The sequence below is a fragment of the Acomys russatus genome, chromosome 15 (assembly GCF_903995435.1).
Source record: "Acomys russatus chromosome 15, mAcoRus1.1, whole genome shotgun sequence".
Classification (NCBI taxonomy): domain Eukaryota; kingdom Metazoa; phylum Chordata; class Mammalia; order Rodentia; family Muridae; genus Acomys; species Acomys russatus.
Genome location: NC_067151.1, coordinates 15630972 through 15651941, shown reverse-complemented (window position 1 = coordinate 15651941; position 20970 = coordinate 15630972). Strand labels below are relative to the sequence as shown.

At 44.6% G+C, this 20970-nt stretch overlaps 1 protein-coding gene across 1 annotated transcript in view; it reads left to right on the top strand.

Moving 5' to 3' along the window:
• Anxa5 (annexin A5) overlaps positions 1-12521 on the top strand; it is a 30052-nt gene extending 17531 nt beyond the window's left edge. The window contains exons 6-13 of the mRNA XM_051157067.1: positions 1073-1163; positions 3990-4069; positions 4449-4505; positions 8032-8125; positions 9334-9429; positions 11093-11151; positions 11340-11462; positions 12391-12521. Coding sequence (XP_051013024.1) covers positions 1073-1163; positions 3990-4069; positions 4449-4505; positions 8032-8125; positions 9334-9429; positions 11093-11151; positions 11340-11462; positions 12391-12453 — 663 coding nt within the window. The 3' untranslated portion in view covers positions 12454-12521. The remainder of the gene's footprint in view (positions 1-1072; positions 1164-3989; positions 4070-4448; positions 4506-8031; positions 8126-9333; positions 9430-11092; positions 11152-11339; positions 11463-12390) is intronic.
• The last annotated feature ends 8449 nt before the right edge of the window (positions 12522-20970 follow it).

The window sequence follows — 20970 nt, the reverse complement described above, 5'->3', positions numbered from 1 at the left end:
ATATATAAATAAATAAATATTAAAAAGAGACTGTAACAGGTGAAATAGTTTAACTTTTGGAATAGAAGGATGGAAGTGGACTGCATTGAAACATTTACTGGGACAGTGGCAGGGAGAGGCTTGTCCTTCGTGGGGCAGACAGGACACGCAGCTCGGGTGCTGCTCACACAGCAGAGAACGGGATCCCCCAGTCAGGAGACTCCTTTTCGCTGAGTCCCTGTGACGTTCTGCAATTACAGTTTGTAGTAAACAGAGATCTCAGGACCCAGAGAAGAGGGCTTCTTAACAGAACGCGTCTCAAGCATTGTTAGCAGCTCGGCTCCTCCTAGAGGAATGAACTCAGGTATTTTAGTGTTTGAGTTTTTGCAAAGAGGCAGAAATAGAAGCGGTGCTATCTTGAACAGACACGCCTAAGCGTAGCCTTATTTCTGCTCATATGTTCTGATGTAGCAATGTAGACATGACTTTTATAAGCACAGAATGGAAATCAACTAAAATGATTTTTTCAGAAACACAGAAAGTGAGTTTTAGAAAGTGGTTGCATTGTTAACCATTTTTCTGTTCTGATGCTTGTGACCATCTGTTTAAGCAGAAAGGCTTATTTTGGCTCATGCCCATAACTCCCTCACCCTGAGGCTTTGGGCCTGTGGCCAGGCAGGAAGCCAGACAGAGAAGAGACAACTTTAAACACATCCACCAGTGACCTAAAAGCCTCACACCTCGGAATGATTTGGTTAGCGCCCCCCTAGTGCCACCCTGGACACCAAACTTAATGTTTTTAGGGGACAAAAATTAAAGACCTCAATTATTAGATAATAGTTAGAAAAGTAAACATTTTTTCATTAGGAAAAATAAAAAGTAAAAATAGAAATTAGATTGCTGAATTTCTTAACTCTAATAATAGAGCACATACACAAAGAAATTCATGTTGTGTTGGATACTTTTGTAATTATGTAATCTGGATAACATCCAGGGAAGTACCTTTCTTTCTTTCTTTCTTTCTTTCTTTCTTTCTTTCTCTCTTTTTATCTTATTGACATGTTTTCTCTTTTAAAAATAAATCTTTCAACAGGGAGCTGGGACAAATGAGAAAGTATTGACTGAAATTATTGCTTCAAGGACACCTGAAGAAATCGAGGGAATAAAACAAGTTTATGAAGAAGGTAAACAGTTGGAGTTTATCACCTGTCCTTTCTGACCCATGGATGTGGTCCTGTGTAGACACAGGCACCACACAGTACGTGATTATTGAGTGAAAGAGCTGTAAGTTGGGCTCTTCTTCTTCTTCAATAAAAAAATAAACAACAACAAATCAATGAAGGAGCAAGCTCCCGTCTTTTCACTCCTAACAGTTGTAGTAGTTGACAACACCCAAAGGGAGATGCGGTTTATTTTTGCTGTAAGATTTGCAGAAATTATAGGAATAGACAGGCCTTTTTTATTCCATCAATATACGTTTCTTCAAATAAATGCCATTTTATGTGAGATGTGAAGACCTATGTAGGAGACATTTTGGGGAATGGGAAGAGAGACTGAGACCCTTTCCAGATTGGAATTGCTAAAGCATGGAGAAAGGAGCATACACTGCTCAGCTGTCGGGCGTGCTTGATGAGAGCCCTGTGTTTGGGTTGTTATTTTAGTGTGCCCTGTGTGTGTGTGTGTGTGTGTGTGTGTGTGTGTGTGTGTGTGTGTGTGTGTGTGTGTGTGAAAACGAAGTCTGTGTTTCAGTCAAGTCCATATTCAGTGCTTTGAATGCAGTCAAGTCCATGAAAGGAAAGTGAAGGGAGGGACAGCGGTCTGATCTCGGCAGGTCTCTCTGTCATTGACTCAGCCCGGGGCGTCTGACGGTGGTGTGGCTCTCTTATAGGAGTGGCTTATAGGATTTAGATGCGATGCTTTCAGCCCACTGGGTCAGAACAGTATGGCTGCTCCCGCTGTGGCAGAGGTGGTATCTCAACAGGGCAGTTTATCTGATGGAGCCTTCGGAGCTGTCCGTCTAAGGGTGCTGATACCTGGGACTGAGCATCTGTGCCGCAGCAATTGAGCATGTAAATGTGCACGCTGAGTCCTGCTCAGTGCGCTACCACAGCTCTTGTCCTCAATGGAGTTATACTCAGTAGTTAAAGAGCGGTCACATTTATAAAGCATTATATGTAGAAGTATTAACTCAGAACGCAGACAGGAAGCAGAGGGCATCAGAGCTTCGGGTCTTAGGAAAGGCTTCATGATACAAAGCAGATAGTGGGATTCCAAGGGTAGGTGGCTTACTAAATATCCACTGGGAAATGCGTGGGGAAAAAGAGTGGGTTGTATGTTCAGGAACGCACAGTGCCGCATTGCTTAGCCGTAAACGTGGAACATCTGTCATTTGCAATAGCACAGGTCAATATGGAAGGCATTATGTTAAGTGAAACCAGCTGGGTGCAGGAAGACAAACACTGTGTGACGTCACTTGGGTAGACTCCAACCAAGTGATACAACAGATAAAGCTGGTAAGTAGAGAGTAACATGGTGTTTGCCAAGGCTGGACAGGAGAGTTGACCAAGGTGAGAGATGGTGGGAAGACGGTGTCCATGGGACAGTGAGGTAGGGTGGAAAAGTTCTGGGGATCTGCTTGTAGTAAGGTGACCATTCATAGCACTATACTGTACACCTGACATTTCTAAGAACTAGATCTTAAGTGTTTCGCCATTCACAGAAAGCTACACGGTGGCACCAGTTAGTCTGTGGTAACCATTTCCCCGTGTATCAAGCACGGTGTATGCCTTAAATACATACATGTTTTCTTCACTCCTTGTATCTCAACAAACTGGGGAGGGAGGGACATGATGGGTTTTCAGTAGGTAAAGGTGACTTTGGTCTTCAGTGGCACAGAGCATGGGTTGAGGAGAGTGGACTGAGAGGTCTGATGGAGCCTCGCTCTGGGGGAGGGCCAGTGCCTGACTTTTATGGAGATAAACTGTGCTAGGGAGGCAGGCAGTTAGGGAATTCGCACAGCTGGATGATGAGTCTGGCCCTGAGTCAGAGGTCTAACTGGCTGATGGAATGTAGGACGAACCATTGGAGGAGAGAAGGAGATCTGAGTCCTGAGGTGTATTAGGTAGACAGCCCTGTAGGGAGGCAACCAGGAAGTTGTACAGTAATTATGGCACCACTGAGGTGGCAGGGATGGCAAGCATGAAGAACAAATCAGAGGAGCAAATGTTTGGGGGGAATTTGATGACTAGTCCCAGGTATGGGAGCAAAGGAAGGAACCAGATGCTTCCAAAGTTCTGTATCTGGGTAACTGGTTCCAATACACATAAAATAGAAGTGTCGGCATTTTGAAACATCCCTGCTTTCAAAGAATGATTAAACACTGTAAGACTTTATAGCAAGAACATTTAAAATAGCAGTTTGAGAGTTCGCGAAAGGGGGTACGAGTCAGTAGGTCTCAGTTCTACCCTTTCCTTATGACCTCAGGTTCAGTTGGAACCTGAGGTGGGGAGTTCATACTTTAAAATCTCATTGCTGTCTGTCAGAGGTAACTTAAGTGGTTCAAAGGAAAAATACCGTATTGGGGGAAGATACCACCACACCATGCAAAGACAAGGATTCGGAGGAGGAAAAACATTGGTGGAAAAAAAAATCACATAAAACATTTGAAGGAAGCAGAGTTTCAATTTAAGATTGTCATACTTCTGAAGCTTTACACTGCCACCCCACGTCTGCATATTACTAACTATGTTGGGGGGGCATAATAAAGGGGCTGTCACAATTTAGTCTGGAGTGAATGTGTTTGGGGGAAGTTAATATAGCCTATTTTATCTGGCCACTCACTTACTGAATTTACCATCCGTCTCTAGTACACTGAGAGATGGCAAACAGAGGATTTTTGGTAATCAAATGTAATGTGTCTTCCTTCATGTCTTGTTCACTTGATTCATGGGCCAGGATTTCTTCAGGTGAGAGATGCTATTATTAACAAGTGTGAAACCACTGTTTTTCAGAATATGGTTCCAGCCTGGAGGATGACGTGGTGGGGGATACCTCAGGGTACTACCAGAGGATGCTGGTGGTCCTCCTTCAGGTACTGGTGGGGACATAACACAATTTGACTAAGGAGCTGGCTTGGGATGACCTGCCTGTATTGTTAAGGCCACTTAGAAGTCTTCCAGGATTTTCTGGTATGAGCAGGTTCCCACTGTGACGGCTGCAGGCCTCAGAATATCTGAGTCAGGGTGTAAATAGCCAACGCATTGCTTTGTTTCAGGCAGCTGCGTGCGTCATATTCTTCCACAGTACTTAGAAGCAGCAGGGCTTTGCTGGTGTGAGCTTTTGCTGTGGGGTAATGTAGCATGTTGTGGGGTCTCTGTGATCTTAGCACAAGTGTAGTTTCGCCGGGAGAGAAAGTGCCTGCGCCCAGGCAGCAGGCTCTGACGTCGGGTGTGTGATGTCATTTCTTACAGGCCAATAGAGACACGGATACGGCAATTGACGATGCTCGAGTTGAACAGGATGCTCAGGTGAGTGAGGTCTATTATATGGCAACTTTGGTGTGGCTTAGAGATGAAAAGAACTTATAGTAGTGAAAAAAATCACTATATGCATTTTAAGAACCTTCAAACAATGGGTTTTTTTTCAGTGGGGGTGGTACACTTTTCTTACTTTGAGCTGGCTAACAAAATAGTTTTATCGCAAAGCTGAGGTAAAAATAAGTAAATTATATTGTAAGTTGCATCTAGATATGTTCTTTTTTACCATTAACAAAATAGAAAAAAAAATTTTAAAAGCCTCACATTACCACTCCTTTGCCGTGATGGAATAGGTCTCTTAGTAGGATAAAATAAGGGGGAAAAAAATAAAGCATTTATGCTTTAAGTGGCTTTTATTATAAAAGAAATGACAAGTTAGTTTATTTTAGCATTAAGAAATTCTCCGTGTTTCTTTTGACAGAGTTTTAAACAGTTGGATGACTACTTTTAGTCAGCTACTTTTTTATCAACTCCCAAATGAAAATTTTTCACTTCTGGGACTTTTGAATCTCAGTGCAATTTCAGTGTGGTTTACAAAACAGCCAGACATAAGATATAAGCATTAGGAAGCAATAAACAAGAGAGTTGAAACCTGGGTATTGGGCCTACAGTGCTTGGGTTTCTAGAATCACCTGCTGTAGCCCCATCTCTGGTCATGGTTCACTTAAGGTGCCTTTGAAAAAGGAACATCTGGTCGACCGCTTTGCAGTTGCCAGCAGTATGTCATCTGGTTTTGCTCAGGAGGAGAATGTTATCTTATTAGGGTGGTTGATTTTCTAACAGCTTCAATCGCTGTAGTGCCTGCCTCGCTGGAGACAAAAGGAAACATTTACTGGGGACTCACTGTACGGTATTTCATTCTTGCTCTGCCTCATAAATGTCAGCGTACTGGGTCACCTTCCTGTCTAAGCCCTTCAACCTTAGTGTTTCGCTCTTCTCAGGATAAAGTCCAGGCCCCTGGATGTGCTTTGTAAACCTCCTCATAATCCATGTCTTAGGCCAGCCATCCCCCCAACCCCGCCTTCAGTGTTCTTCTCTTCTCTTGTTCCTACCTCGGCTCTTCAAAGGTCATCCCTACTTCACATGCTTCCTGCTTGGCCCTTTCTGACCTTCCAGGTTTGAGTCAGGGTGGCCCTCAGGCATCCCAGGCTTCCTGTTCCTGTCTCCCTGCCTCACACTGAAGCTGCCTGCCCTCCCACCTGCCCGCCTGCCCTCCCACCTGCCCGCCTGCCCGCCCGCCTGCCCGCCCGCCCGCTGCTCGCCTGCCTTTCCACAGCACAGTGTCACTTTAGTTGCGGTCTCATCTACAACGGTGCTGGCGTTCAGTCAGTAACTGATGCATGAATGGGTGCTACACTCAGGTCCAGGAGGCCTTTCCCACATATGAATAAGGGAACCAGCCCAGGCCCTGATGAGTAATCGTGGAGCTCCAATCCCCCCCCCCTTCTCTTCCATTAAACAGTGTTAGCTCCCCGCCCGATTTCCTATCATATGAAGAGTTTACCAAGTCAAAAACTCAGATCCCACTAAACTCCACCTTCTTGTAGAGAAAGGGCAAGAACAGACCCCTCAAGTCATTGTCCCTCAGCTCGGAGTTTCACTCATTTCAGAAGACAGCATTGCTTTCTAGGCATGGATTCCTCTGGGCTTTCATGCAAGACAGCGTAGGTCTCATGTTCTTACTCTCAGAACCAGGAGCTCGGGAAGCTTTTCAGTGGTTACAGCATGCAAAGCCAACTGTAGTCTCAGATAACAGGGGCGAGATCTACATTAGGGCTCTGTGGGCAGACTTCCCAGCACAGCTGATGTAATCGCACCGTGCTGTTCGAGGGCTCAGGGTCCTCACTGACTGTCCTCCTCACCATTTGTTGCCCGGAACTGGCTCTCACGTTCATGGGCCTGTAGATCCTGGGCTTCAGCTCGGATCCTACATGCCTTGGGGGCAGGGCAGGGCAGGGCTCTCCTTCCCTCCCAGAACTCATGCCGTCCTCTGGGGACTGTGTTGGTTACCCAGGCTGTGGACATGCCACTTACCTGTCACATAGCAGATGTGGCCATTTAGAAGAACACTGAAAGTGAAATTTTGTATGTGTGAATATTACCTAGGTGGAGGGGTGGGTGGGTGGGACTTTAACATATCCTGATGGAACCCAGGCTTCCCTTTGCCATGACCAGGGGCCACGGAGAGCAAGCCACGCTGTCTGAGTGCTCTTGAGTGTTCCAGCCTTTCATAGACTGCTTCTCTCGGGTCTGGGCAGGGGCACGCCCCTTTGTCCCTTGTAGCAGGGCAGGGGGACTGTCTTCATTAGGAAGGACCTGTGTCTTGGTGGAGAGTAAGCCAAGGTAGTGAAAGGGCTTTTGTATAAACCTCTGAGGTTTTCTCCACTGATACCTGGCACCGAGGCAGGCCTGTTATCCCCGGAATCTGATAAGCCACTGTGAGTCATTCACTTGGGGACTGAACACACACACTCAATGCATCTTTTTATAATGTTAAATGTGCTAAGTTAATTTTCACCTTTTTAAATATGTTAAACTGACTTAATATTTTGAGAGTGTTAAACCTGGTATTTACCATCGTTCTTGCCAAATGCTTGCTCTAGACAGAAGATTGACCTCTCAGAGGAAGGACGGAGAAGGAAAGAGGACTTTGTTTATTTAGCACAAAGATGTAGGAAAGGGTTTTATCTTTTAATTCTCTGGAGATAAAATAAAAAATAGATGGAGACTACTATAATCCATTGCTTGTGCCTACCAAGATCAAAGCTGTATGTCCACAGGCAAGCTGCTGTCGTGTCTTATTCTGTATTTAGAGTGTCCTTGGGGCCAGAAGGCCTTCTGCAGGCAAATTGCATTCCTCTTAGCCCAACAGGGATCGGCTGCTAACTCAAAATAGTAACAAAAGTTATTGCTGAAAGATTGGCTACATCTCAACTGACCTCAGATTTCATAATGCTCGTGTGTAAGTTTCATAAGCTTGTGCATGAACTTTGGCGAGCATTTATATTTTTTCGTGTCAGAAGTGAATATGGTACTCAGGCCGTGTCCAGAGTCTTTATTAAGTGACCCGTAGATGCCGACCACTGTGCTATCCTGCATCACTGCAGCATTTTACCGTGGTCCGCTTGGCTGTGTATGAAGGTAACCTGTAACTGACTTGGCTTAAGTCACAGGTGCAAAGAGGAAATGGGGATTTTTGTCTGTCATGTGCTATAAACATGACAGCAGCTATAGGATGAACAAAGTAAAACAAGACAACTTCTCACCGAGTTACTTTTCAGTCTGTAGATCAGTGTTTAATAGTGAGATGACAAGAACTTTCCCTACCCACAGCATCTCTCCTGGGAGATGAGATATTCCAGGCAACATTTTGGAAAGATGAACTCCCGTGTCATTTCTGTGCTTTGCATGTGACCCGTTAACCTGGTACACAGCCAGGCACATTCACTGTCCAGGAAGGGGCAGGGCGCGCTGGGAAACCGGAAGAGTGACTGACTCATGGGACACTTTGTTGCAGGTTCTGTTCCAGGCTGGGGAGCTGAAGTGGGGGACGGATGAAGAGAAGTTTATAACCATCCTTGGGACACGCAGTGTGTCTCACTTGAGAAGAGGTAAGTAAAGTTGTTTGAGACAAATGATTTGGGAAATACTGAACGTACCTGCACAGGTCTGACCAGATGGACGCCTTCCTCGGAGCAAAATCAGTCTTCACAATTTGTTCTGGAGACATCGCAAAAGGCTTGATGTTGCTACTGTGGCTTTTGCAAAACTAGATGTCCTTAGCGATTCCTTCACTCTCGGATGTGGTGAGGGTGTGAGGCTCCAGACTGTAATCTCAGTGAGTGTCTCACCAAGGAGTGTCTCACTGTAAGAATTCCCCTGCCCTTCTGACACTTCGTATGCATCCGTTTTGTTCATATGCCAGTGTCATTTTAGAGTAAATTCCGTAGCAAGTGATGAAAACCCTCCTCGTGGCTTTAACAGTTGTGCTTTATTTGACGTGGTTTATTTGGTAGGACCTCATGTCTTTCTGTGTTCCTGCCGCACTGCCTTCTGTGCTCCTGTGTCCTGTCTTACACTCATTCCCCCATCTCCACAAGATGGTTGCTGGGGCGCCAGACATCATTTTCACAGCAAGAAGAGAAGGACAAGTTAAATTAGTTGATCATATTTTTTTTTTTTTTTTTTTGGAAAGAAGGAAAAGGGCTTTTCAGAATCTTCTACAGCAGATTTATTTACCTGTTGGTCTCACTAATTGCGACAGGAAGGGGGCCAAGAAATCAGCATTTATGAAACAATGTCTAGAAGCCAAGCATGGTTGCCTGTGCCTGAGTGTGGTCTCCATGCTTAAGCCTACCACGATCTGCAGGCGTGCCACTGTCAAGGCTTACCCTTACTTGGAATGTCCTTGCGGCAGAAGGCCATCTCCAGGCAATTGTGTTCCCCTTGGCCTAACAGAACCATCTGGTAAGACAGTAACCGAACAGTACAACTGTGTGACATCGTAAAGATTGGCCACATCATAAGTGAGCGTTCGGAAAGCAGAGACAGGAGGACCGAAGCTGAGGCCAGTCTGTGGGACATCACAATGTCCGGTCACAACATAAACTGAATTTTAAAGTTACTAATTAACCACACTTGTTACAACACAAGCAAAGCAATGGCTTAGCACACTAAGGCTCTGAGCGCAGGGCTCTTACGGCGAGGCGGACAAGGCGGTGTCTGCTTGCACAGGCGACATCTGGTGAAACTTACAGCTTCTTTCTGAAGGAGTGTTTTCTTCAGCCAGTAAGAAAGTGTGTTCTGCTTTGTTTCCTAGTGTTTGACAAGTACATGACAATATCAGGATTTCAGATCGAGGAAACCATTGACCGAGAGACGTCAGGGAACTTGGAGCAGCTGCTCCTGGCTGTTGGTAGGTGACTTCCGCAGTGTGTAACATCTATTGGGACACGAAGTGATTTCATCCACTGGAGGCCAAATCTTAAAATAGTCCTCTTTCTTTGTGCGAAGTAGGGGAAAGGGACAGCATTAGATGAGGCTAGCTCCTGGGGTTTTTCCTGTGCAGAGTTTCTGTTGATGTTGCCAATACACGGCTTCCTTCCTTCCTTCCTTCCTTCCTTCCTTTCTTTCTTTCTTTCTTTCTTTCTTTCTTTCTTTCTTTCTTTCTTTCTTTCTTTCTTTCTTAAACCCAATTATATGGAAGAACTAAGAACATTAGCAGGGATTGTTTTTAAAGCCACATTAAAAATAGTAGGACGGTCCTCTGATGCTGTGGACATTATCACAGAGGCTGGCAGCTGCAGCTCGTCTCTGACACCTGTGGGGTTTTTAGACTTTTGAATACTGTCCTCACGGCTTTTCATGCAGACTTGAGAAATTATCATCTGGCTAGGAAAAAAAAAAATCCCTGTCTTTGATTTGACAGATTATGGGGTGGTAGTTGTTTTCAGGTTAAATAATTGTTTTAATTAAGTGCGCAGAATGCCTGGTGAAGCGAGTTTGCAGGTGGCTGTGGTTTTTTTCTACGTTCTCCAGAGCCTTAGGGCCCAGGAACTGGCTTCACACAGTCTGAAGGCAGCGTCTGTCTGTCTGTCTGTCTGTCTGTCTGTCTGTTCTGAGCATTTGACCTGGAGCTCACTCAGGCCTTTTGTTTTCTGGAGAATGAGCAAAGGTTGCACAAGAATGAACTTTAAAAAGTCGCTTTCTGTCTGAGCACACAACCAGCGAGTGAGAAGCGTGGCTCTTCGATGATGAAGACACATAAGAAATCCCCAGTTATTCTGAGCACTTAACTAAAGCTTCAAATTATTTTACTAAAAAAAAAAAAAAAACCAAAACAACAACAACAAAAAAACCAACCATCTTCTGTCATGTCAAAGATACAGATCCTTTTTTTCTAGCCAGATGATAATTTCTCAGTCTGTGTGAAAAGCTGTTTTTCTTAATCTTTGAAAAGGGACAATTAAGAAACCTCACGGCCGGAGGACTGTTGTTTTTGCATACTACTTGGTGTCCGTTGCTGAGTGCACTGGGGTCTGCACAGCCTTAGCCCACGTCAGCTGTGATGTAATGGGGTGAGATGCTTCTCTGGTAGCCTGGCCCGGTGTCTGGACTGCAACGGATACATGCAGGTTGTTGATGTGAATTCTGAGTTTTAGTTTGGAGAATTAGGAGAGAGTACAGAAAATCAATCCAGGGGTTTCCGGAGATTAGAGTGGTGTTCTTGTTGGAACGGAAACTTCCAAGCTACTTATATAACTTAGCGGTGCTGAAGGCAGTGGCATGATAACCAGCCAGGCGCCAACAAAGACCTCAGAGAACAAAGGGGCACAGAGGAAAAGCCTCCTTCCGGTGCCTCTCTGAACCTGCACAGACCTCCGTGGGGAGCCAAGATAGCATCTAAGAACATAGTTGGTGAGGGACCGCTGGCAGCCCATAGGTGAGCCTGTCTGCTGTGCATCCCACTCTTACGTCTAGGAGCAGAGCTAAGAACAGGAGACATTGTTTGCGTTTTGATTACATCGTACCTCTCACGTCAGACTAGCATTTGACAGTCGTATTGTGTGTTTTCTTAGTGAAGTCTATTCGGAGCATACCTGCCTACCTCGCAGAGACCCTGTACTATGCTATGAAGGTGAGTGGACACCATGGCCTAATAAGTGTATCCTTGTCTCTCTCTGCTCGTGCTTGGGAATGGATGTCTTCTTCAAACATGTAGCCTGTTTCTACCAAACTACGAGACTTAAGTGATTTCCCTCAAACCGGGGCCGTTTTGATGCTATTTGAGAAGTGTTAACACCTGTGAATTTTTCTCCTCTAAAGGGTGCTGGGACAGACGATCACACCCTCATCAGAGTGGTGGTGTCGAGGAGCGAGATTGACCTGTTTAACATCCGGAAGGAGTTTAGGAAGAACTTCGCCACCTCTCTGTATTCCATGATCAAGGTAGAGCTTTGTCTTGCATTGGAAACGCAGAGTCAGCTTGGCCAGCATCCGGGAAATGGGTGAAAGAGTGCAGTTTCCGTGTTGAACTGAAACTCTTAGTCTTAGGATTAGAGTGAGGGGTTCTGAGGATGGGTAACGGGAGAGCTGGGTTGCAGGCACAACCTTAGGCTCAATAGACCCAAGGCCCAGCTCATCATTAGAATGTGTGCTTTTGTGTTCATCAGTTTCCGCTGTCTTTGTTAGCTCCTCCCTCTCCTCAGCTTTTCCTTCTTTGTTGCCTGTCATCGCTTTGTCTCTGGTGTCAGGTCATATCTGCAATAAGGGACTAACTGAGGCAACACTGCCATCAGCATGAAACGGAAGTGCTCTGTGACCTTGAAATCTGGTCCATGTGTAGAGTGGGGTTTCAGTCAAGCAAAAAGCTTTGGATTTAAGGTGTGGTGTGTGGAGTCTGGGCTGATGGTTGCTAGTGAGTTTGTGCACTTACGACACTAGCATTTCACACATACGCATATATAAGGCAAACTTGAGAAAAGTGTGTGCTCTGCTTGTGTCGGAGGCAAAGCCACAGCACCCAGGTGGCCCTGCATAGCTGTGTTAGCCTGAGAGAAACTACCCAGGAGTCTGGAAAGCTTGATGATTTAACATACTTGGAAAAGTTTCTTTGTCCTCTCAGTTTCTTGATGGAAGAACACACTCCACTGCCGCTAAGAGAACAGCCCTCGAGGGGGTAAAATTAGAAAGTTAAACTAAGTGGCATTGGTAGGAATCTCCCCATGTAACATTCCTGTTATAAGAGTCATTCAGGGAAACTGCCCAGTCTGGAGAAAAGCCACAGGAACACTCTGCAGGCCCAGCTATTTCTCAATCTTTTATTTCCTGTGGCTTCTGTGAGTCATGGAGCTAACAGAGTGCGTTTGGGTTCCAGGGAGACACATCTGGGGACTATAAGAGAGCCTTGCTGCTGCTCTGTGGAGGAGAAGATGACTGAGGAGCTCCCTGGAGGGCCTGTGCCTGCTGCCCTCCATCCGCTTCCTCCGGCACATGCACCCGTGCTCATACCCCTGTGCCTGCCACACTGCCTTACTAGCACTAGTATGCTAATGACCAAAGGTGTCATAGATGAGAACTTGTCGCGGCCTTCTGTCTCCTCTCAAGGCTAACGTCTGAGTTGCTAACATTGTCTATACGTTGATCTTTGTAACCTTTTTAAGAGCTTCATTTATATTGAGTTGCTAACCATAATAACTTGATCGGAACCTCAGCCACGAAATTGTGAACTCCTGGAAATGCTGTCAGCCAAGCTTACTCCTCCATCAGACCTGCAAAATTATGATAGGTGTATCAAAACGATTGATGACAAATAAACATTCCCCTCCCTCTAAATCCTGTGTAGGTATGTGTTTAAAAAGTTTATTTAACAATGGAATCCTTTTGACACCAGGCATTTGACAGGAGTATTAGTAAAAGCTAAAATTATAGTTGGTCTTGGGGTACTAAATATGCAGGACTGCAAACCAAACTTCCTAATGCAGTGAGATGAAGGAAGGGGAAAGGGTGGGGGATGGGGAAAGGTGCCCTAGTGGGGCATAGGTGGGATGCATGTATGATGTCTCTGTGTGTGTGTGTGTGTGTGTGTGTGTGTGTGTGTGTGTGTGTGTGTGTGTGTGTGTGTAAAGTTTCCTGGAGGGATGAAAGAGGGGGAGGGTCTCCTGGGAGAGATGAGGCAAGTCCCCTGGTGGGATGAGGGAGTGTAAAGAGGTTTCTTTCCTCATCAGCTAAGGCAATGGTGCTGTGGTGCTTCTTACTAGCAGAAAAGGTAATTTTTGCACAACCCCAAGTGTCAGAGTGCTAGCTTTTGCTTATAACTTTGCTCTTCACCTTTGTTATCTGTCCCTTTGAGATAATGACACGGGATTTTTTAAGAAAGCGATTTCTTCAGCTCTTCTAATGCTTTTCTTTCAGTTTCCTGCATTCAGGGCGCCTTTTCAGCGGAGTTAGTCTGTTATTTGTACACACTATATACTCATGGTATACAATGTTAATTTCCTTTCAAAGAATTTAAATAATAACAGCAATCTTCTCACAGCCCTCAGCGCTCTACAAAATAACCAAGGACACTGTAAAATTTGTGTATGTGATAGTATGGAGTTGGATTTCCCCCAAGCTCCATAGATCAGAGCCATGGCCCATTACACAAGCTGTGAAACAAAAGCTGGCCTGTTCAAGAGCTCTGAGCTGGGTGTGGTGGCTCACACCTGTAACCCCAACACCAAGGAGGTTGAGGCAAGGACCACTTGGAGTTCTGGGCTGCCCTGGGCTACAATATGAAAGCATATCATAGAAAGAAAAAAAAAAAAACTCATTTGGCTTTGAATAAAAGACTGGACATGCTCTACCATGTGCTGTATTTATTTAGTTTATAATCCTTGCCAGGTCTTGCTGTGAACTCACAGTGAAAACAGTTTGGTTGTTTTTTTTTTTTTTTTTTTTTTTTCTTCAGAACTAGATCATGAATCTAAAGGAGAGCAGTGAGGGTATATAGTTCTCTGTAGAGACAGGCTCTAACCACACAGCCCATGTGTGTGTGTGTGTGTGTGTGGTGTGTGTGTGTGTGTGTGTGTGTGTGTGTGTGTGTGTGGTGTGTGTGTGTGTGTGGTGTGTGTGTGTGTGTGGTGTGTGGTGTGTGTGTGTGTGTGGTGTGTGTGTGTGGTGTGTGTGTGGTGTGTGGTGTGTGTGTGTGTGTGTGTGTGTGTGTGTGTAGGTGTGTGTGTGTGTGTGTGTGTGGTGTGTGTGTGGTGTGGTGTGTTGTGGTGTGTGTGTGGTGTGTGTGTGTGTGTGTGGTGGTGTGTGTGTGTGTGTGTGGTGTGGTGTGTGGTGTGTGTGGTGTGTGTGTGTGTGTGTGTGGTGTGTGTGTGTGTGGTGTGTGTGTGTGTGTGGGTGTTGTGTGTGTGTGGTGTGTGGTGTGTGTGTGTGTGGTGGTGTGTGTGTGTGTTGTGTGTGTGTGTGTTTGTGGTGTGTGTGTGGTGTGTGTGTGTGTGGTGTGTGGTGTGTGTGTGGGTGTGTTGTGTGTGGTGTGTGGTGTGTGGTGTGGGTGTGTGTGGTGTGTGTGTGTGTGGTGTGTGTGTGTGGTGTGTGTGTGTGTGAGGTGTGTGTGTGGTGTGTGTGTGTGTGTGTGTGGTGTGTGTGTGTGTGTGGTGTGTGTGTGTGGTGTGTGTGTGTGGTGTGTGTGTTTGTGTGTGTGTGTGTGTGTGTGGTGTGGAAAGACCAGGCAGGAGGCAGGTTTTCAGCAAATGTTTTATCACAGAGCTGCACCCCTGCCAGAATCATGAAAACTCCACAGAATTAGTGCGTGACTAGACTGATGAATAAAGAACCACGCCGGATTTTGAAACATATATGGACGGACACTTAGGTTCTTTCCAGTCTTTTGCTTAAAGTGCTGTCACAACTCAGAACCTTGTGCACTTGCCATTCCTAAATGACTGCTGATAGGAACAGTGCCCAGAAGAGGTAGGTCTTAACTTACTGTACATCAATGCAGCTCCTTTTAAAAGTAACTTCTGTAATGATAAACTGGGCAACCCAATCGTTGAGGGAAAAGATAAGATTAGTTCTGAACTTCCTCTATTCAGTTAAGTCTTAGTCATTACATCACCATTAAGACTGTTCCTCAGGTTGCCTATCCGAGTCTCTACAAGTAGATGCTGGGATGGATTGAGGGATGCAGAAGGCTCACGGAAGGAAGAAGGCAGGAAGCCAAATTGGTCAGGTACCAGATGGCTTTTCTGACCTCAAGAGTGCCTGCTAACAGAGTGTGTGGCTTGGGCCACAGTCCCCTGAGAGAGGTCTGTTGTAGGAGGGCCTGGCCTATATGTACCTCTTGCCTAGTTACTGGTTAGGTGTCCGCTGCTGAGGGATGACTTCAACCTGAAAGCTGAGAGGATGCTGAAGGAACCATTAGGATTTGCCAGCAGCTTCTTCAAAGTATAGGCCTGGAGCCTTCCTCAAAATGGGCTTTGTTAGGGCAGGCCCACTTCTGCTGCAACAGCCTGGAAGTGGAAAGTCAGTCTGTCCATCAACCCAAACCCAAGAGCTGTAAGAGAAAAGATGCTTAGTTTTAATCGCCTAAAACCAAAAGTTTCTGCATGATCAAAGAGGGGAGGAGGTGATCTGAATGGCCCCAGAGAGTCAAATAATTGAATGCTTATTTCCCAGTTGGTAAACTGCTTGGGAAGGATTAGGAGCTGTGGCCTCCTTGGAGGTGGTGAGTCACCAGGGGTGGGCTTTGAGGTTTCAAGAACCCAGGCCAAGCCCAGTCTCTGCCTCAGTGTTGTGGGTCAGATGTAAGCTCTCAGCTGCTCTTCCTATGCCATGCCTGGCTGCCTGCTGCCATGCTCCCAGCCACGGTGGTCACGGACACACCCTCTGACTCAGCAGGCAAGCCCCGAATTGCTTTGGTCATGGTGTCCCTTCAGAGCAACAGGAAAATAAGAGAAAGGAGGAGATGGAGAGAGGGTACAAAAGATGGAGGAAAGGTAAAGTACCATCCTGAGTCCAACAGTACGTAAAAGAGGAGAAAAATGAGAAATACTTAGTTTATATGACAAAGAGCTTAGTACACAGATAGTGCCTAGAAAGCAAAAGAGCAAAGCCAACTATGGTGGCAAACACTTGTAATCTGAGCTCTTGGGGTGCTGAGAAAGGACTGGGCCTCATAACAGGACCCTGCCTCAGAGAAAGCCGCTACTATAATGAAAAACTAAAAAGAAATGGTTTTCATAGTAAGAACTATAAATGTGCCTTTTGCACATGGAAGATGCTTAAAGCTCCTAACAAGGGACACAGATACAAGCTATATCAAAAAAAAAAAAAAGATCTCTCTCTGCCAGGAATGATCAGGATTGTGAGGAATTCAAAAGCTGGATGACACAATGCCGTCATCAGCCTGTTGAAGGAGGGGCTGTGAGCCAACATGCACTGGCAGTATTTACAAAGCCACAAAAGCATTGATCGTCTACCCTCCAACAGCACTCTGGGCACTTGTCCACTATCCATTTATCAAAGCTGCACACCCAACGTTCTTATCATGACAGTCTATTTTTAGCAAAAGTTTGGGAATAACCTATATATCCATCCACATAGTAGACTACTTAATTAACTAGTGCATGGAGCTTATAGTAGTTTTCTTTGTATGTATGTCATGGCAGGGTCTCCAAGACCCTTAGTGGGGAATTAGGTTTCAGGGTTCAGAACAGTTAAGAACAGTGTCCATAACTTTCCCTGACTCGTGTTTGAGCAGTAGGAGGTAAGGAAAAGACTAAAAACCTCGATTAGCTTCTATCTATATGAAGTGATGCTGAAAAGATACTTGAGGCATGCATTAAATTGTTTGGCCATCAGCAAGGAGAGCATCAATGTAGTTTGCCACGACAGAGCTTGTTCAAGCCCATTGCCCTAGGTAGTTGTACGCAGTGTCACCTTACACTCATCCATGCTGTTTTGATGAGCCCTGTGTGGGGTGGATCTGGATGGAGGAAATGGTGTCAGCAGCATGGTGACACAGGTCTTACTCTGCTCTGCTATTAAACTGATGTGTGGGTACAACTTACACCAGTAGGCAAGCTTAAAAGAGAACCACCTTTAATCCCAGCACTTGGGAGGCAGAAATAGGTGGATCGTTGTGAGTTCGAGGCCAGCCTGGTCTACAAAGCGAGATTAGGACAGGCAAGGCTACACAGAGAAACCCTGTCTCAAAAAAGAAAAAAAAGAAAGAAAAAAGAGAGAGAACCATTTATAAAATAGTTGTAACCCAAAGGCACGATTTCCTTTATATATTGTATATTTATTATTAGGACATATTATTGTTAAGACATTATATATGTATTATATATGCATATATCTTAACAAGGCAATTTCTTTTAAAAAATAACTTGTGTAAAGATAACTGGGCAATCATTGACTCCCCCAGCAACCATGAATTGCCTATATATAATCCCTTCATATTGAAAGCAAAATGACCATGACTCATTGGAAATGAAGGCCAGGGATGTGGAAAACTAAATTACAGAGCAGGCGACAAAAGCTGTCTTGAAACATGTGTAATGATGAATAGAATCATTCTTGGTAGTAGTGCAAAATAAAATTATGACGAGGTGTGGTTTTTTACACTTAATTTAGTGAAGATCAAAAAGGTGTTAATAAAGGCATGCCATGCCTTGTACAACTCCAGAGATGGATCTGACAGGTGGTGAGGAAGTGAAGAAAGGAAAAGCACATAGATATATGGAAAAACTGGGACCAGATGGACTGGGATCTTTAATGGAGAAACTGCAGCATCCCAGTGTCCTGGAAGCTTTGGTTTCTTTAAAAGCTCAGTTAATTTGTGTAAATATGTTTTTGTTTTAATCCCAAGTATGGGATGTGGGGCTGCCTTAGTTTATCCATAGCTGATAATTGCCTAGTGTGGTTCAGACAGGGCGTGGTCTTTGCCAGCTGAAGATAGTTTAATCCTGAGGATGCTGAGAGGGTATAAACATCAGAGCCTGGAAAGAGCCGAAAACTCTGAGAAAGAAGAAGGCTGCTGTTCCACATGCTGTTGCTGGTTCGTCCTCCTGCTGTGTTTGTTGCTGTTGGTTTGTTGCACTGCTAGATCTCCTGATGACTGAAATTCGTATTGCCCCAAAGAACCTGATGACCCTAACCAGCCAGAAGTCGCCAAAGAGCACTTCGTCCCTCTCTCCCCACTAACCTTCTTTCCCTCCAACCTAGTATTGGGAGATTGGAAGGTATTAGGATGGATAAGGGGGGCAGGGAGAAGGGAGGTGGAGACACAAAAAAGCAAATAAAATAGAATAAAAAGTAGCGCCAACACCCCAGGAGCTCAGGGTGTTTATCACATACAGTCGAATAGACAGGCGGTACACTGGGAGACAGGGTTCATGAGTTACAGCTGTATCAAAGAGACAGGTTTGGCTAATCTCCATCTCTGCAGGGGAACAGTCTTCAGGCCATAAAAATCCCCAAGGAGAAATCTGTGAAGGACATTTTCTGCACACACTGTCAACACCCACACATGGACCAGAGGAAGGCTTTGCCTTACTGTGACAGGTACCTAAGAAAACCACGTTTAAAAGATTTTATGCTTATTCAGAGCTTTCATTCCACAGTCAATTGGCGGTTGCTCTTTGGACCCAAGGAACCCAGTACATTATAGTGAGAGTGAGTGACAGAGGAAACTGTGCACCGTATTGCCACATAATGTGGAGGGGAAGGGCCAGAGTCTCACATTCTCTTTAAGAGTACACACCCCTGTGACCTAGCTAACATTAGACCCCACTTTGTGGAGGTCTACATCTACAGATAGCACCACATGCTGGTGTCCAAACATCTAGGGTATGGGCCTTTAAGGAACATTTCAGACCCAATTCTAGGAAGCAAGAAAGTTCCCCCATGCTAATGTGTAAAACAGTCTATTTAGTGTGGCATGTAGTTTCTAAATAATATTTGTTAACTAGAAATGTAAAAAGCAGGATAAGAAACTTAAATATAGTATGGTCTCTGTTATGTTAAGGTTTTTTTGTTTTTGTTTTGTCCCAAGCAGTTTTGCCTAACAGTTGAGCCTACTCTATGTATCCAGGAGAAAAGTGATCTTTGTGTAAACTCTCTGGGATAAGCAGACCACCCAGATGCCAGTAGGTGCCCAGGTCACTGTAAGTTGCTTTTTATGAAGCAGAGAGAAATTTGCTTTACTAATTCTTAAAAAAACTTTTAACTAAGGTCCTCCATTCCTGGCCCACAGCTCGGCCTGCATCCCCAGAGGCCTGCTGACACTGGAACAGACAGGTAAGACCTCCAAGGCCCAGTCTTCTACCTGCTGGGTGCCCCTGGGCAAGTCCAGCGACAGAGAGCTAGGCCCTGTCCACTGTGCACTCCATCTCCTGGGCTGCCATCAGGAGCCACCAGCATTCCCAACAGAGGTAAACTGCACCTGTTCCCTGGGGTGCCATTACCTGCCTGCATTGCCAAAGGCCTGCCGACACCAGATCAGTGTGGATTAAAACTGGACTTCAACAACAGCAGAAACAACAAAAAACCTACAAACCTATGGAAATATAATAACTCCTTATGCAATGACAACTGGGTAAGGGAAGAAATAAAGGGATGGAAGACTGCAGAATTCAATCAAAATTGAAGGCACAACATATCCAAACTTATGGGACACAATGAAAGCAGAGAAAGTATCCAAATTAAAAAAAATCAGAAATGAAAAGGGGCATATAACAATAGACACCGAAGAAATCATTAGGTTTTACTTCAAAACACATACTCTACAAAATTGGAAATTCTAAATGAAATAGATGATTTTCTTGATAGATACCACTAACCAACTTTATTTTATTTTATTTTAATTAATTTTTGTTTTGTTTTGTTTTTTGAGACAGGGTCTCTCTGTGTTAGCCTTGGCTGTCCTGGACTCCCTTTGTAAACCAAGCTGGCCTTGAACTCACAAAGATCTGCCTGCCTGTGCCTCCCAAGGGCTAGGAATAAAAGCATGTGCCACCACACCTGGCTCCACTAACCAACTTTAAATCAAGACCAGGTAAAGAATTGAAAGTCTCCCAGCCAAAAAAAAAAAAAAAAAAAAAAAAAAAAAAAAAAAAAAAAAAAAAAAAAAAAAAGTTCAAGACCAGATGTTTTAAAAGAAAACCCCAATTATTCTATTATATCAATAAAGACCAATAAAGATGGTGGAGTGAAAACATGCTAGCTCAGAGAGGTAGAGAAAGCACCCAACTGACCTTCCTACTCCGCTCACATCCTGATGGAAAAGGCCCAAAATGCTCACTAGGTCAGTTGACAGCCAGGAGGAAAAGGCAAAAACAAAACAAAACAAAAACAAAAAAACGAAACAACAACAACAAAAAAAACCCACAAAAACAACAACAAAACAAAACACAAAACCCCAAGGCTAAAGGCTTATTATCTCAAAGCTTAAAAAGCCCCCAAAGCCAAAGGCTAAGGAGCTGAAGAACTCAAGAGCTGAAGAGCCAAAGGCTAAAGAGCCCAAGAACTCCTACAACTCCTACTCCTCCACGCTGCTGCCTTCATTACCCCTCAGAGACCCTCCTACTCTTTAATCCCTGTCAGCTGGTTTCTTGTTCTAGGTGAACTTTATTAAATCCCACATCCAGAAAGCTTTTGGATTAAAGGTGTGTGTTAGGACTCAACAGCACCAAACAAAGGATAAGTTTTTACACTTTACAATTTCAGGGATCACAATGGAATCAAATATCCTGTAACAGCCAGATGGTTTCAACACAGAATTCTAACAGACTTTGAAAGAAGAGCTAACACTAATACTCCTCAAACTATTCCACAAAATAGAAACAAAAGGAACATTGCCAAAATTGTTCTATGAGGCCACAGTTACTCTGATACCTAAACCACACAAAGACTCAATAAAGAGAATTTCAGACCAATCTCCCTTATTAACACTGGTGCAAAA